The 16,374-nt window shown below is 36.5% G+C and overlaps 4 protein-coding genes and 1 pseudogene across 4 annotated transcripts; 3 read left to right on the top strand and 2 right to left on the bottom strand.

The window, feature by feature from the left end:
* Window positions 1-107: 107 nt before the first annotated feature.
* On the bottom strand, window positions 108-3,163 carry LOC104792855 (uncharacterized). Its single transcript, XM_010519099.2, has 2 exons — window positions 1,179-3,163; window positions 108-561 (listed from the first exon to the last, which is right to left on the bottom strand). Exons 1-2 carry the CDS (start codon window positions 3,080-3,082, stop codon window positions 468-470), a joined length of 1,998 nt encoding a protein of 665 aa, XP_010517401.2. The 5' UTR covers window positions 3,083-3,163; the 3' UTR covers window positions 108-467.
* A 1,833-nt stretch (window positions 3,164-4,996) lies between these two features.
* On the top strand, window positions 4,997-5,883 carry LOC104792854 (protein EARLY FLOWERING 4). The gene has a single exon (XM_010519098.3). The coding sequence runs from the start codon at window positions 5,288-5,290 to the stop codon at window positions 5,618-5,620; it is 333 nt and encodes a 110-aa protein (XP_010517400.2). The 5' UTR covers window positions 4,997-5,287; the 3' UTR covers window positions 5,621-5,883.
* Window positions 5,884-8,691: 2,808 nt separating this feature from the next.
* Window positions 8,692-12,311, top strand: LOC104792853 (uncharacterized). Its single transcript, XM_087454632.1, has 5 exons — window positions 8,692-9,419; window positions 9,546-9,663; window positions 10,157-10,271; window positions 10,647-11,771; window positions 11,854-12,311. Exons 1-5 carry the CDS (start codon window positions 9,227-9,229, stop codon window positions 12,115-12,117), a joined length of 1,815 nt encoding a protein of 604 aa, XP_087310758.1. The 5' UTR covers window positions 8,692-9,226; the 3' UTR covers window positions 12,118-12,311.
* A 298-nt stretch (window positions 12,312-12,609) lies between these two features.
* On the bottom strand, window positions 12,610-14,547 carry LOC104792852 (clathrin light chain 2). Its single transcript, XM_087454631.1, has 3 exons — window positions 13,871-14,547; window positions 13,363-13,516; window positions 12,610-13,123 (listed from the first exon to the last, which is right to left on the bottom strand). The coding sequence occupies exons 1-3, from the start codon at window positions 14,161-14,163 to the stop codon at window positions 12,785-12,787; spliced, it is 786 nt and encodes a 261-aa protein (XP_087310757.1). The 5' UTR covers window positions 14,164-14,547; the 3' UTR covers window positions 12,610-12,784.
* A 234-nt stretch (window positions 14,548-14,781) lies between these two features.
* LOC104699340 (uncharacterized) lies at window positions 14,782-16,137 on the top strand (annotated as a pseudogene).
* The last annotated feature ends 237 nt before the right edge of the window (window positions 16,138-16,374 follow it).

The raw sequence follows: 16,374 nt of genomic DNA, 5'->3' as shown, positions 1-16,374 counted from the left end.
ATTCTCTCTTCGTGAATTACTAATTACATTACATGGCATGATGAAAGAGGAAATAATATTGAAAAAATTATAAACAAAATAATGTAGAGCAAGTCATGACAAAATAATGACGATTAATACGTTGTTGAAATTGTAATTAAATTCTTTTTACTATCTCATCACGTCATAACCCTGTATATATTTTTACAACATGAACATGATTAAAAACCATCCATATTATCATGCCTTTCAAAATCCAAAAACATGATGAAAAGTTGGTAAGCTATATAGTACTACTGTACACGATAAAGTGGTTATTTAAAAATTAAACGCTATATTAGAAAATATAAACCAAAACAGTCCATCCAATAACTTAAAAATTGCGTGTCATGAAAATCTCATGATTTTAAAACTAAACCGTAAACTTAACATGAAAGTATGGCTCTGTTCGTTTGCAGGTCGTCGACGAGCACAACAACAACTGAAAGTCATTGGGTTTTTTTTTTATAGAGCTTCTTTCCCAGGTTTTTTGTCGCTGACATAGCTGGATTTTCTTGCCACTCTAAACTCCTTCTCTCTGACCTGAAAACAGTCGTTAATTTCATATTTGTTTCAAATCTAGGTTAAAATAAAGTTAATTTTTATGTCGCTGGATTGGATCGCTAGCGACGTGCAAAAGAACAAGGCCTATATCTACAAATCCGAATAATTGTATGTATATTAGAGTTAAGATATTATGTTATGTCAAGAGATTCCAAGATGGAGTATAAAATAATATGACACTAGCTAGTATTTTTAAAAAGTTATGTACTCCTCATTTTTCAAATATTTCTCTCCACTCTAAATCATATATATAAATGTAAGATTTCACTTTTCTTACCGAAACACACAAACACTTAGCATTTCTTTATAAATCAAAATTATAAAATTTATTTTTAATTAACTCAATTAAAATCATGTATGACTCCACATTAAATCGTGTGTAATTCCTATCCAATACTTCTGAAAACTTCATTCTCCCACTAAAATACAGTAACTACTTGATTAAAATTATATTGACCATAATTCATAAATTGAATGGTACATAATTAAAGCATATAAGTCAAAAAAAGATTATAGAATAGAATACAAAGAGACTAAGCATGACCGTCAAAGAGAAACTACACTTTTATTTATTTTATCTTTTTGAGAAACTATACCTTCTTTTGTCAACATTTGGTCTCACCATTCGAAAGTCATACAAACGTTCATACAAATTTTCCATACAGTAATATGAACATGCTATACGATCGCGGTGTAAAGCATATATTCTCCCTACACAACGTTTCTTGCAAGAATGACATGATGGTCGAGAAGTATTACATTTGGGAAGAATTTGTATCCACGATCCCCTCATATAGAAATATTGACCGGGCTTCATATTTGGGTTTCCACCAAGTAAGCATTCGATATGACAAGTTGTGAAACACTCATTGCACCGGTAGAATACTTCTGTGTATGTATCTTTTAGATTAAGTTCGCATATTTCACACCATTCTTTCGCACGTACTTCTTCACCACATGAAATTGTGAGAAAGTGTGGGTCATGTTTATACCTTGCTTTGTATGGTAAGGTTGCACACTTGAAACATAAAATAAAATTGCATTTGATGCAATTTAATGGATTTAGACATTCTGTTTTGCATACGTGACATATGGGTTTTATTTCCGGGCCTAAAGCTAGGAACAAGGGATGTTCATGACCTTCGTATTCAAACGGCTCAGAAATTAGAGCACACTTTACATCTAGCTTTAACGACGACCCCGTGCATAGCCCGTATTTACACACATAGGCAAATCCAAGAGAAAGACAACCACAAGCGATGCAACTGTAAGTATATCTCTCATTTAAGCTTCTCTCATCAACCTCCAAATTTAGTGGATGAGGATGTAACGGATGTTGGATTCTACGGGGAGCCTTAGCACATGTTTCATGGAGGATGTACTCACGCGCCAGACTAACATAGAAGTTACCTTCATAGATAGGAAGGCCACACGCTTGACAAAGCATGTTTTCGTCATAAACTTTGCTGACCTCAAGTTGGAGATAACGCTTATGAAGAAAATGAAGTATCTTTCCTTCAGATATCACCTCGAACGGCCCATCATCTTGTGTTATATCGTCTTCTTCTGGTACACCTTCGAGTTCTTTTCCATCCCACACATCCTTCTCTATAGCACATATTGGATGAACAACATAATCGCTACATGTGTCACAAGTATATGCACCATAATCACCGTTAGCAATTTGACGACAAACGCCACAAACCCTTTCTCTGGATGGAAGAGAAAAAGTGAAAGAGATACGATGTAGGTGACGCGATATCTTGATGATGTTTGGGAAATTCATACAATCATTATGAGCAACAAAGTTACATCTGAAACAAACGTAGGTGGGATAAATTTTTCTCAACAAACCACAAACGTCACAATTTAAGGAAGTTTGTCTGGGGAAAAAAGTGAGAGGGTGGGCATGTTTTTTAGGTGGGTCTATAACAAAGGGTATTGGTTTCATCGCACATGTTGGATGCATAAAAACCTGACATATGGTGCAACGATAAAGGAGAAAGTATGCACTTCTTCTACAATAGGTACACTCATTATCACGAAGTTGAGATCTATAATGGGAAAGTTGGAGAGAATGCTTAGGATGGTAAGGATGTTTGATTTGAAGTGGAGACTCAACGCATTCTTTGTGGAAACTTTGATTACAGTGCTCACAAAAGTAATAGTCTGTGCCAAAATTTGAATTACCGCATACGAAGCACCCACCACTGCTATCAAATTTTTTATTGTTGCACCAAAACAAAGGCATTACATGATGATCACCAGAATCCGTTGTGTACTCGGGGGAAGCATTGGGCAGATGAAAGGTTGAATAGATAATAGACGGCGCGTTTTTACTCCATCGTCTATGAGGACATAAGAAAAGAGGTTGAAAAGAAGGGTCAGCGGAGGAGGTTACCGTCAGTGTTTGGGGTATAGGAGAATACTTGGGGTGATGGTATACCAAAACTAGTTTACCATCCTTTTCCACCTCATGAAATGCACCGATAGAATCCATGTCACACTCTTTTAGTCTTTCTTTATTGTATTTCTGTTAAGGACTCTTTTAAAAGTTTACTTTTATTGTATACAGGATATCAAGTTGTTAACATTTTTTCCACTATAAATATACGAAATTTTGATTCCAGAAGTGTTCATCTAGTTCTGATTATTAGATCCTTAACGTGAAAACATGGAGGATTTTTGTTCTTTTCTTTTGTAGTTTGTCATATTGTTTGACTTCCGCATACAATTTCTGAAATTTTAGGACTTCAAGATTCTATATTCGTTATCAACCATTGAGCCAATTGACTAACAGAAAATATATTGAGACTTGATGAACTCAATCAAAGAAACACTAGGGAAGATAAGAAGGTTTGATATGGAAAGTAGAACATTGTTACAGTATGGCCAAGTAGTTTGTAACTTTGACACTGGCGATATATACTTATTGAAGAAGGGGTTGGCAACATCTTCTCAACTAAAATTTCCTTGAGCCTTCCTCTTCTCTTCTCTGATCACATCAAAGCTTTATTTCTTTACTTTCCAGTTTGTTCCGGTTTTGTTTCATAAAGCATTAAATGGAGTTACTACTGATCCAAGTGCTGAGACAAACTGTGTCACTGTTCTTTCTCACCGCTGGACCTAATTTTAACGGATAAAAAATTTGTCTTGTGGTTTGAGTGTTTTTTTTGTGTTGCATTTTTCTTAATGTTTTCCTGCAGGTTAACGAGGCGCTAAAGTGGAATTACCCTTTTGGCATGCTCATGAGTTGCATTTGAGACAAGCTTTATCCATTAGCCTTCCTCCTTGTTTTGTTTCGAACAAAAGTTAGCTTTGTTAATTTGATTTTTTTTTTTTTTTTTTTTTTTTTTTGTGTCCAAAGGTTAATTTGATTTTTCTTTCTTTGTGTTTATTTGGATCTGTGGGATTTTAAAGTTCAGATCACTAATGTAAAAAAAAAAAAAAAGAAAAAAAAAAGTAAGGAAACTAATTGAATAATAGAGGTCCCTAATATTATCATCTTTGATGATTCGAGTTGTTTGTGCATCGCCATTGTCAGATGTTTAGAATCATTTTTTTAGACAAACCATTATCTTAAACATGTGTCATTAAAGGGTGATTGTTATCTAATAACTCTCAGTATGATGTAACAACATGAACCAGGATTGATGCATATAACAAATTGTGATATTTATCGATATGGATTGAAACTAAAACCTAACCATGTGGCCATTCGTGTTCTTGAATAGCTCTTGGCAATATTTGGCTATCGGAATTTGTTCGTTTTGTTATAAGAGAATAAATTATTAGAGAGAAACTATGAGAACTGAGAAGAGTAGGACTAAAAAGTGCAATAAAGTGGTGTTCTTCGTAATGGAAGAACAAAGTAGGGAGGAGAATCGTGTGATTTCACTGTGGTGCTTTTGAATTTTTATTTTGGGTTAGTGGCTTAGTGCCCAGGTTCCGGGAACCAAATTCTTATCTTAGTTCAAAAAATATCTTGCGAATTATTATAATCTTCCACTAAATAATCGAATTAACTAAAAAAAATAAAGTTTCTTAGAAATTCTTGTTGTTTGTTGATGTGTTCTCTCTATTGAACACTCTAGTTAACAATACACTGTTTAACATCCTAAATTTGGGATTTTAGATATTTTGTCAGCTAACGAATAAAAACTCTAAGAAAGTGATTTTAAAAATAACGCTGACCAAATCAAAAGGCAAATTTAGATATGAAAACATGAGATGATCATGCGTATGGGAATTTGGTTCTGCACGGTGGCAAGTCGTACACCATATACCTTTTTCCCTATTTTATTCAATCATCCATAAAGGTTATTACTAAATAAATATCTCGAGATATTTCTGCACTAGAGAATCACAAGATCCTTATCTCTCTCTCTCTCCATTGTGTTTTTAATCTAAAAAAAATCCAAGAAAAGTGCATAAAAAGCTCTGTACTTTATGCCTCTCTCACCCAATCACTTCACAACTTCTTCATTAGTACAACCTTCCCTCACGTTGCGTGTTCTTTGACATCAGATAGATTCGTCTACGGTGACACACACGCTCTTGTTACTCGTGTGGTGTGGAGACAGAACCCTTACTCACCTATATAGCCTAGGTGTCCCAATTTTATCAGAAGATATTTACTATAAATATCTGATTTCTCTCACACTGCGAAAATCCAAAACATAAAACAAAACAAAATTAAATTATTATGAAGAGGAACGGCGATACGAAACGGCGAAGGAACGTGGCGGAGGAAGCAGAGCATGGAGGAGAAGATCCGGCGATGTGGGAGAATCTTGACCGGAATTTCAGACAAGTGCAATCAGTTTTGGACAGAAACAGATCACTCATCCAACAAGTCAACGACAATCACCAATCCAGGATGGCCGATAACATGTCGAAAAACGTGGCTTTGATTCAAGAACTCAACGGAAACATCTCCAAGGTTGTCAACATGTATTCTGATCTCAACACTAGTTTTGCTTCGGGGTTTGGAAAGAACGGCCACGACGGTGGTGGCACTGCCGGAACCAGAGCTTGATGAAACCGGAATCCTATTGTTTCTTCTTAGTTGGACCGGCCGGTTTGAGAATTCTGAATCGGTCCGGTTCAAGCTATGATTATAAATTATAAAAAAAAAAAGTTACTATATATCTTAGTTTTTATTGCAATGATTGTCGTTAGAATAATCCGTGTGGGAGCAAACCCATCTATTGGGTTATTTTAATTATGGTTTCGAGTCTTTTTCAATGTGTCTCTACTGCAATTTCTCTAATGATAATAATAAAAATTAGATTACTTATCTTTTTTCTGGTTTGATTCCATTTTGAGACTTTTCTCATGTGACCTCGATAGCAACGAATGCTTGTGGTTGTGGTCAGATTGTTGCAACTTGGAGTAAGTAATTTCGTCACCTAGTGATGCATTTTGGTATGACATATATACTGGTAATAATTTTTAAAAAATATTGTTTTCTATTGACTTTTCACAAGGTTGTGTCTTAGAGAACTCTACTATCAAAAGTTTACACGCTGTGACAATACTCTATATATTAGTCCCTGATAGAGAAAACAGAAACTGCAATAAACTATAGCAGAGATCATTATTCAAAATTTAGGCAAACTATTCAAGATTCACTAACAATTAGGGATGGGACGATCTTAAGAAGACTAAAGACCATTGTTATTGGAATTCGAAGTTAATCAATAAGTGGAATCATGTAAAGGAGGGGTAAAAGGGCATAAGCATGTCAAACATAGAAGACCAAACCTAAGTTGCTTTCTATTAGAATGATAAGTGTAGCTAGTGCATCAAATAAGTAACCTCTATTCTTCCCCCCATCACCTTTTTCGGCTTGGGATCTCAGTTTATGCCATAAGATTAAATAAATACTCAGATCATCATAAAGTAATCAAGTTCTCCCTCTCTTTCTCTCTGAGTGTATATATAGATAATTATGTTTGATAGGTGGAAATCTAGCCAAAACCAAGCGGTTTCGTGTAGGTTTTTATGTTCAGTTTTATTTCCCAAAGTGGGAAAAAACCAAAACAACAAGCAAGCATATGTTATGTTGTGGTGGACACAAAATGTGTTTGATCATAAACATCAAACATCAATTGATTGCATTATTGTTGATGATTTGATTGCATTATTGTTGATGATACATTTTAGGGTGAATATGAAGAGGATGAATAAGTTTTCGTATTCCATTTTTCATTAGATGTAATTGACAAGTTAAAGATTATGTGACTATCCGAATTTTGAACTAACTTATTTAGTTTTAGTCTTTAAGAAATACACTAGATAATCAAATCTATCGATTTTCGATGTTGACATAATACTTCATTTATTACAGACTCTGTACCACCTTGACATCTACTGGCTATGCCTTCTCCAGATATTTTGTTTTTTTTTTGGAACATGTTGGTGTTCATCGGTTATGTGACGGTGGTGACTATGACATAGTGCATGCCCTTGACCATATAAATCGTCCGAGCAATATCTTGTCCTTTATATTTGTTGTCTTATTGGACCATTGGATTTTGTTTCTTTCATCAAACTAAGTTATGTAAAACCTTTTTCTTCATAGAATTCCCTTTCTTATATGAGCTTCTTTTTTTTTCTTTTTTTTTCAAGAAGTTCATATAGAGGCTAATCGTTTGAATTCTAGGGAAAACAAATGACTTCGTCGTATTTTCCAAATTAGCAACATCGACTGTCGATTGTGGCATAACAGTTTTCACCAATGTGTCCGAACGGGTTACAATTCCAAACCCAATGGTATTTTAGTGGAGTATTGAGTTTTTTTAGTCTATTTAATCAAACTCGTATGGGCTTCCGGCTTCACTAATGACTAGTCTATCTTATTGGACAATTTAAATTTAATTAAGCAAGTTGTGTATGTCATCGAACTTGTGTGAACATTTGTTTTAGTCATCAAATTGTAATCAAGTTCTCGTTAACAAAGTAGAAATTTTCATATATTGTCTAACAAAAAAAACTTTGAACTAAATATCCGATAAAATAGGTCTTTTACAACTCAAACGAATACGACACTTGCTCAAACAGTCCGAATGATGTTGCAACACAACCACACATATGCCACACCATTTATTAACATGTATCTTGAAATTTTGATTTTTATGCATTCTTCTTCTGCCACACGAGCGCTCTATTTTCCAAAACTGATATCAAAATGACTTGCGTGTGTTTGTGCATGATAAACCTAGTTCTTTGTCAAATAAAGACATTTTAACTATCACAATGTACTATACACTATCTTTGTAGGCCTAATCGATCAACGTTGGACTGAATCTTAGATCTTATAAATTAGACTAGACACCACAACTCAATAATACATCGGGTGACTAACTATCCAAACCCACCAACTTTTCAAAATGTCAACCCCTCCCAAAATACCACTGCCAATGATTAGCTAAATAAATATATTTTGAATATTTAAAAATCGTTTTTTTTTTGAACAAATTTAAAAATCGTTTCTAAAACAAGAAATTTAGTATATATGTATGTTACCTAATCAGTAGGTAATTAATGACAGACTAAAACAAAATAATGTGTGGAAAACCTGATTTCCAATTGAATCAGTTAGCCTTGTCTATAGCTATATATTTTCAAATTTAATAATCAGGATTTCAAACAAAGGTCCTTACCACTCTGAAACTATTTCTTTATATGGTTCAACAAACCTGATTATATATATAATACAACAATCTCAAGATCATTGTTCATATGGTTGAATAATAAAATACTAATTCCATTCAAAGATATCTGACAATATAATCTTTAAAAAACAAAAAGAAACAAAAAACATCGGAATAATCATTGAGTAAAACAAACACATAAACAATTAAAAAAATGAGATAAAATAAGATAGCAGATGCAGAGAGCAGAGAATACTGAATCCTTAGGCTTCAAGCGATAGAAACAATTGATAGCACATTAGGTACCACCACAGTCCAGATGTCATGTCCCGTCACTCACTCACTATATGAAAATTAAAACTATTGAAAAAAAAAATTCTCATCAAACCCCAAAATTAAACTTTTTTATTTTTATTTTATTTTATCTTTTTAAAACTTATGAATAAGTTTCCAATTTAACCGATCTCAAAGCTTAGTAATTACACTCAATGCCACTCCTCTTCACACTTTCTCTCGCTTCTCTCTCTCTCTCTCTCTCTCTCTCTCTCCCAATTTCTCCTCAATCTCTTTCTCTCTCTCCCCCTCGATCTCCCAAAATCTCTCTCTGTTAGGTTTTTTCTTTCTTTCTGCTTCTGGGTTTTTATCTCCGTAAACTGTAGTTGGGCTAGGGTCTTGAGCTCCGTTCCTCGACAATGGCGGTTTCTTTGAGAAAGCTCGTGTCTTCTTCTTCCTTTTATTAAAAAAAAAAGTTAACTTTACTCTTTTTGTTCTTCCCTTTCAACTTAGTAGTACTTTCAAATGGGAAATTGCTGAAAAATGTATTTGCAAGTTAAGGTTCCTGTGAAAGTTTCGATTTTTCGTTTCAATTTGTAGACAAAAATAATTTAACTTTTAGGATAATTATTTTCCGTTGGGAGTAAATTGGAAGCTAAGTTAGGTTTTTTTTTTTTTTAGTCTGTCTATTTGATCTGTAAGTTTGGTGAGCAATGAATCGAAGTTTTAGGGCGAAAGAGTCTCTATTGCTGGATTCAGCAGAGAGGCAAAGGCAACAGCTTAGAGCTTCTTTGATGGCTGAGAAAGATGAAGAGCTTTCTATGTTTCTTGAGATGAGACGTCGTGAGAAAGAGCAGGAGAATCTTCTTCTTAACAACAACCCTGATGAGTTTGATTCTCCTTTAGGTATATATCTGATAGAATATGTTTTTTTGTTTTGTTTCTTTCTAAATTTGTGGCATCATGTTGTTTCTGAGTTTGGTGTAGAAGGTTGTTGATTAGGAATTGATAGGGGGGGTTTGATCTGTTTAGGTTCAAAGCCTGGAACTTCACCGGTTTTTAACATCTCAAGTGGTGCTCCACCGCCTCGGAAGACTGCTACTCCTGATGATTTTCTCAATTCTGAAGGCGATAAAAATGACTATGAATGGTAACTTTTTTAGTCACAATTTTTCATGTTGCGATGCTATGGTTCATCACTTCTCAGTATGTGAACATATTCACCAGTGATTTTTTGGATTTTCTTAGCCACCTTAAGTGGAAGCGGTTTAAGTATTCTTTGTGATAGTGTAGTTAGTGATTTGCTGTATGTTAACCATGAGGTTTCTGAAGTAATGTATATGTGGTAGTATTGTTGATAATTGATGTATGTTGCCTCGTAGTTTTGTTTCCTTGAAATTGTGTTGTTTCTTCACATTTTATCATGTTGTCTATATAAGGCATCTGTTGAAGTTAGTAGACTCGAATTTGGGGTCAGTCCTGCACTGGATGCTTATCAAGTTTAGAATTTTGCTGCATCAAGTGTTCATCATCTTTGTGAATGATGCAGCATATTCTGTTATGTCTTTCATATGCTTTCTTGAACAGTAAATCATTTATCTGTTTATAATTTCGACTCTAACTTCTCCTTGTGTCTTTTGAAGGCTTCTGACCCCTCCAGGTACTCCTCTGTTTCCATCGCTGGAGATGGAATCACATAGGACTATGATGAGTCAGACTGGTGATTCAAAGAGTCGCCCGGCTACATTGACTTCTAGGGTAAGAATGTTATTGCTTAGTGTTCTGACCTCTTTTATCAACTCCTGGATACTAGATAAACAACCTAAAGTAGTGCAACCGGTGTTAAAATAAAGCTCTGCTGTTATTGTTTATATGAACCGCCAGGTCCGCCACTGCTGGTTTAACCTGCCGCATCAGTCTGTGACGTTTACATCTCAAGTTTCATGATTTTCACTAGTAAATTGCTCTAGATTTTTTTTGTTTAGAGTATCACACTTTCAGTTAATATCCTAAATCAATTCTTGTATATTACACACTAATTGAATGTTTTAGTTGTTCGATCTCTGAACTTTATTTTGTCTATATTTAGAATCATTACTTCGTTATGGTAACCTTATGAATTATCTGTCGTAGCTGGCGAATTCCTCTACGGAGCCTGCTGCAAGGAACCATATAACATCTAGGCAAAAAACTTCTTCTCCTGGATTGAGCTCTTCCAGTGGAGCAAGTCGTAGACCTTCATCGTCTGGAGGACCTGGATCAAGACCTGCCACACCCACTGGAAGATCATCAACACTGACGACAAATTCAAAATCCTCAAGGCCTTCAACACCCACTTCGCGAGCCACCGTCTCCTCATCTACTCGACCTTCTTTGACTAGCTGTAGGTCCACAGTATCTGCATCGAGTAAGCCCACACCTATGAGTAGGTCAACAAGTTTATCATCTAGGCTCACACCTACTACATCTAAGCCGACTACTTCAACTACTAGATCTGCTAGTTCAGCCACTAGATCTACCCCCAGCACCACCACAAAATCTGCAGGTCCTTCAAGGTCTACAACACCTCTGTCAAGATCAACTGCCAGATCTTCAACACCAACCTCAAGACCCACACTTCCTCCGTCTAAAACCATATCAAGGTCATCTACACCAACTCGCCGCCCAATTGCTTCTGCAACTGCTACAGCAAAGCCGACAATATCCCAGATCAAGCCTTCTTCTCCAGCGCCAGCAAAGCCTATGCCAACACCATCTAAGAACCCTGCTTTATCTCGTGCAGCATCTCCTACAGTGAGGTCAAGACCATGGAAGCCGTCAGACATGCCTGGTTTCTCATTAGAAACTCCTCCAAATCTAAGGACAACATTACCCGAAAGGCCACTTTCAGCAACAAGAGGCAGACCCGGAGCTCCAAGCCCTCGTTCTGGTTCTGTCGAGCCAGGGGGTCCTCCAGGAGGAAGACCAAGACGGCAATCATGTTCACCATCAAGAGGAAGAGCACCAATGTACTCTAGTGGTAGCTCTGTTCCTGCGGTTAATCGTGGATATTCCAAAGCCAGTGACAATGTCAGTCCGGTGATGATGGGCACAAAAATGGTAGAGAGAGTAATAAACATGCGGAAACTTGCTCCTCCCAGATCAGATGACAGGGGTTCTCCTCATGGTAACTTGTCTGCAAAGTCGTCATCACCAGACAGTGCAGGATTTGGAAGAACGCTCTCCAAGAAGTCCCTTGATATGGCAATAAGGCATATGGTATGCATTTCTCTCATTTCTCTCTTCCTCAGTGGTGGGAATTGTGTTTTTACCTGATGATCAAACGTTTTGATGAAAACAGGACATACGTAGAACTATTCCAGGGAATCTGAGACCACTAATGACGAACATTCCAGCATCATCAATGTACAGTGTGAGGTCTGGACATACACGTGGTAGACCGATGAATGTCTCAGATTCTTCTCCACTAGCAACAAGCAGCAACGCTAGCTCGGAGATAAGTGTCTGCAACAACAATGGCATTTGCTTAGAGGCAAGTGAAAAGGAAGACGACGCAGGCAGCGAGAGAGGTTGCAGGTCCCCTGCAAGCTTACAAGGGAGATGAAGGAAGAAAGAAAAGAAAAGACTATTGTAAAACGTTCACCTTTGAGATTCTCTTTTCTTTTATTGTTTGTGAGTTTTTATTATCACACGAGTTTGATGATGATGATATGTGAAGTAGCGTTTTGACGTTTTATGTAAACCTCTCCACTCTCGTCCCTACGTTTTAACCCTAAAATGGATGGATCCTTTAACCTATTGATTTGAGATATTAACCACTTTTCAATGGTTTCAGATTGGATATAAATAAAAATGAAAATATGACATGAACCATACAATCTCTCAGCTGTTTATAACACATCATGAAATGCAAAGACTGAATTCACACATATGTAAGTAATGAAAAACAGAACCAAAGAGGGTTTCAAACCCAATCTTGAGGTGGAGTATATTAGAGATTGATATGTGAAGTAGCGTTTTGACGTTTTACGTGTACCCCTCCTTTAACCGATTCATTTGTGAGATATTAACCACTTTTCAATGGCTTCTGATTGAATTTAAATAAATATGAAAAATATCATTCCAATACGACACAGTTATGTTAATCATAACAACATTCCACGCATGACCCATAACAATCTCTCAGCTGTTTATAACACACATAACGAAATGTAAAGACCGAATTCACACAGATGTAAACAATGAAAAAAAGAAAACCAAAGAGGGTTATTTTAAGCAGCAGCAACGGCCTCCGTGGGTTTGGTTTCGGGAACATTCTTTGGAGGAGTAGGAGGAGCAACGGCATCAGATGGAGGTTGAGAAGTGAGCTTCAGGTGAGAAGGTGGGTTGTGTTTGAGCTTCACCAATATTTGTCTCATTCTTGTTAGATCGGTTGGCTTACCAGGCTTTGGACCTTGAATGACAGAGACCGTTGGCTTCTTAGGGTCTTGCTCTTTCTTTCCCCTTCTTTTCTCTATTGTAGGAACCTCTTTAGGCACTAGCTCTGCTATTGCCTTCCAGTAATTCTTGCTCGATTCCGCGTAGAACTTCTCTTGGTTCTCCAGATACAGCTTAAGTGTTCAAAGACAAACAAACACATAAAACTTAGAATCCATTCAACTTGACAATGCATGAAGACAATCAATTACAGTTGACTAAGAGTCTACTAAGAAGACTACAATGGTCAAAGTTTGAAAATCTTAAATTCAACAAGCTATTAGACTTCCATTGACAATTCTCCACAAAAACCATATGATAACAACACAACATATTATGTTAAAACTAGAAGTCTTTAAGCAAAAGAACACACCTTTTCCTTCTCCCTGTTAGCTGCTTTGTTGTTTTGACAAGTTACTTCAATCTTCTTATGGAACTCTTCTTTGTATTGATTAGCTTCCTCAATAATCTGATTCAACAATTCCTTTTCTCTCTTCTCCTTCTCTTCAAGTTGAATTGCATTTTGTCTGCACATAAACATAAACCATAGTAGCAACACAAACATCACTCACAAGAACACATCAATCTAGTTGCATCTAACAACAGATAACATAAGATTTTTCATACAATGAGATCAGATCTACACATCAGAATCAAGAGGTAATTGCAGAACATAAGAATCAAGCAATAAACTCTAAGTAAAAGCCACAGATCAGATCTAATGAAACTGATTACATCTGAGAACAATGGACACTAACTAGTAGACAACTTCAATATACAAAATTGACAAAGAGAATACACTAAAGTTATCTGCTTTAATCCAATTTTCTTCAGGAAGAAGAGAGATCAAAAACTTTTCTCTGCAGGAGATCTAATCTAACCTTCGCCATTCTCTAAGAGCAAATCCCTCATCTGATTCCATCTCCGACGGTGGTGGCAAGATAGGACCGTCGTGTTCACCGTTGGATCCGAAGAGGCCGTCGTTACCGTTCGAGTAAGCAGCACCGTAGTCAGAAGACGGCGCTGCAAAAATATCGTCGACGGAGTCATCGACTTGGACTGAGCCGTCGAAGGCTGCGAAAGAGTCAGTGGCGTCAAAAGAGCCTGAGACTGGAACGGACTCAGACGCATCATCGTTGAGTATAACAAAGGAATCTTCTTCAAAGACAGACATGTCTGATCTCTCTATCTCTCAACACACAAAAAAAAAAAAAAAGCAGAACGAACGAAGAACTCTCTCTCTCTCTCTCTCTCTCTCTCTCTCTCTCTCTCTTGTTTGTTCCTCTTTTCAAAGCTTGGAAATTAAAATGGCAAAATCGGTAATAACGGGAGATTTGTATTTTTTTTGTTTCTTGTATTTTCATATTGGGCTTACTTTTTCGAGCCCAAAACTTTCTAGTCCATTACGAGTTTTCCAGTTTAGTTAATGTGGTTTAGGTTCAACCGATCCACTGTCTTCAAACCTAGAATTTACGATGTTCGATTTCATAGCTTAATCTTATTAATCTATTTGGCACTAATTGATCGAGAGTCTTAATTACAACTAAACTTTTAATTTATTTTTTAAATTGAATACACCCCCCCCCCCCCCCCCCCCCCCAAGTTGAATACAACAAAGAATCGGAATATCATGGCAAAAACTAACTGTAAAGAAAAGTTATTCTTTGTTTGCATGCAAAGAAAAAGAAGAACATTATTTATTACCACTAGAAGAAAACTTTTAGAATCAAATTTTAATTATTTATAGTGAAAAATTGTTAAGAACTTGATATTATCCTGTCTCATATAAAAATAATTTTAAAAAGAGCCCTGAACAGATTTACAATAAAGAAAGACTAAAAGAGAGCGTGACGACATGTATTCTAACGGTGCATTTCATGAGGAAGAAAAGGATGGCAAACTATTATTGAAGTACCATCACCCTAAGTATTGTCCTATACCACAAACACAGTCCCCAACCTCTTCCACTGACCTTCCTCTCCAACCTCTTTTCTTATGCCCTCGAATACGACGGTTGAAAGACATGTCTTCTAGAAGTTCAAACACTTTTCCGCTTAGTTCTTCCCCCGAGTATGACTTTCCTACAATAAAAACGAACTCCGACAATCATTATGTAACGCCTTTGTTTGGTGCAACAATAGAGAATTTGATGCCAATGGTGGATGCTACATATGCGAAGGCTCAAATTTCGGCACAGACTATTACTTCTGTAACTATTGTGACATAGAATTACACAAAGAATGCGTTCAGTCTCCACCTAAAATCAAACACCCTTACCATCCTGAGCATCCTCTCGAACTTTTCTTTCATGATTATTTGTCTCGCAAAATTGAGTGTTTGTGTTGCGGAAATAGAGCACATTGGTTGATTTATCATTGTACCATATGTCAGGCTTTTATGCATCCAATATGTGCGATGAAGCCAATCCCCTTTGTTATAGACCCTCCAAAAAATCATGTCCACCCTCTCACTTTTTGCCCCAGACAAACTTCTTTAACTTGTAACCTTTGTGGTATCTTGAGAAAAATTAATCCCACCTACGTCTGTTTCAGATGTAACTTTGTTGCTCATAATGATTGTATGAATTTCCCACACATCATCAAGATATCACGTCATCGCCATCGTATCTCCTTCACTCTTTCTCTTCCATTTAGAGAATGGTTTTGTGGAGTTTGTCGTGTAGGTATTAGCGGTGATTATGCTGCATATACTTGTGACACGTGTAGCGATTATGTTGTTCATTCAATATGCGCTGTTGGGAAGAATGTGTGGGATGGAAAAGAACTCGAAGGTGTACCAGAGATATTTGATATAACACAAGATGATGGGCCGTTCGAGGTGATATCTGAAGGAGTGATACTTTATTTTCTTCATGACCATCATCTCCGACTCGAGGTTAGCAAATTTTATGACGAAAACATGCTTTGTCAAGCGTGTGTCCTTCCTATATATGAAGGTAACTTCTATGTTTGTATGGAGTGTGGCTTCATCCTCCATGAAACATGTGCTAAAGCTCCTCGTAGAATCCAACATGCCTTACATCCTCATCCACTTATATTGGATGTTGCCGAGAGATATACTTACAATTTACTCTGTTGCGACACTTGTGGTCGTCGTACTCTTGGCTTTGCCTATGGGTGTAGGATAGGGATATGTGACTTCACGCTAGATGTAAGGTGTGCTTCAATTTCTGAGCCGTTTTATTACGAAGGTCATGAACATCCCTTGTTCTTATCTTTAGGTCCAGAAATAAAACCCATATGTCACGTATGCAAAACAGAATGTCTAAAACCATTAAATTGCATCAAATGTAGTTTTATTTTATGTTTCAAGTGTGCAACCTTACCATACAAAGCAAGGTATAAGCATGACACACACTTTCTTA

This window comes from Camelina sativa, chromosome 6 (assembly GCF_030686135.1).
Source record: "Camelina sativa cultivar CO46 ecotype springtype chromosome 6, ASM3068613v1".
Lineage (NCBI taxonomy): Eukaryota > Viridiplantae > Streptophyta > Magnoliopsida > Brassicales > Brassicaceae > Camelina > Camelina sativa.
Note: the sequence above shows the minus strand (reverse complement) of the source record. Positions and strands in the feature narration are given on the sequence as shown.

Excerpts from the sequence above, each read along its gene's own strand:
- LOC104792855 (XM_010519099.2), bottom strand. The coding sequence starts at position 3,082 with ATGGATTCTATCGGTGCATTTCATGAGGTGGAAAAGGATGGTAAACTA. Across the intron at positions 562-1,178 it reads CCAAATGTTGACAAAAGAAG|GTCAGAGAGAAGGAGTTTAG; the intron begins GTATAGTTTCTC and ends GACTGTTTTCAG.
- LOC104792854 (XM_010519098.3), top strand. The coding sequence starts at position 5,288 with ATGAAGAGGAACGGCGATACGAAACGGCGAAGGAACGTGGCGGAGGAA.
- LOC104792853 (XM_087454632.1), top strand. The coding sequence starts at position 9,227 with ATGAATCGAAGTTTTAGGGCGAAAGAGTCTCTATTGCTGGATTCAGCA. Across the intron at positions 9,664-10,156 it reads GATAAAAATGACTATGAATG|GCTTCTGACCCCTCCAGGTA; the intron begins GTAACTTTTTTA and ends TGTCTTTTGAAG. Across the intron at positions 11,772-11,853 it reads ATATGGCAATAAGGCATATG|GACATACGTAGAACTATTCC; the intron begins GTATGCATTTCT and ends TGATGAAAACAG.
- LOC104792852 (XM_087454631.1), bottom strand. The coding sequence starts at position 14,163 with ATGTCTGTCTTTGAAGAAGATTCCTTTGTTATACTCAACGATGATGCG. Across the intron at positions 13,517-13,870 it reads GCTCTTAGAGAATGGCGAAG|ACAAAATGCAATTCAACTTG; the intron begins GTTAGATTAGAT and ends GTTTATGTGCAG. Across the intron at positions 13,124-13,362 it reads CTAACAGGGAGAAGGAAAAG|CTGTATCTGGAGAACCAAGA; the intron begins GTGTGTTCTTTT and ends TGAACACTTAAG.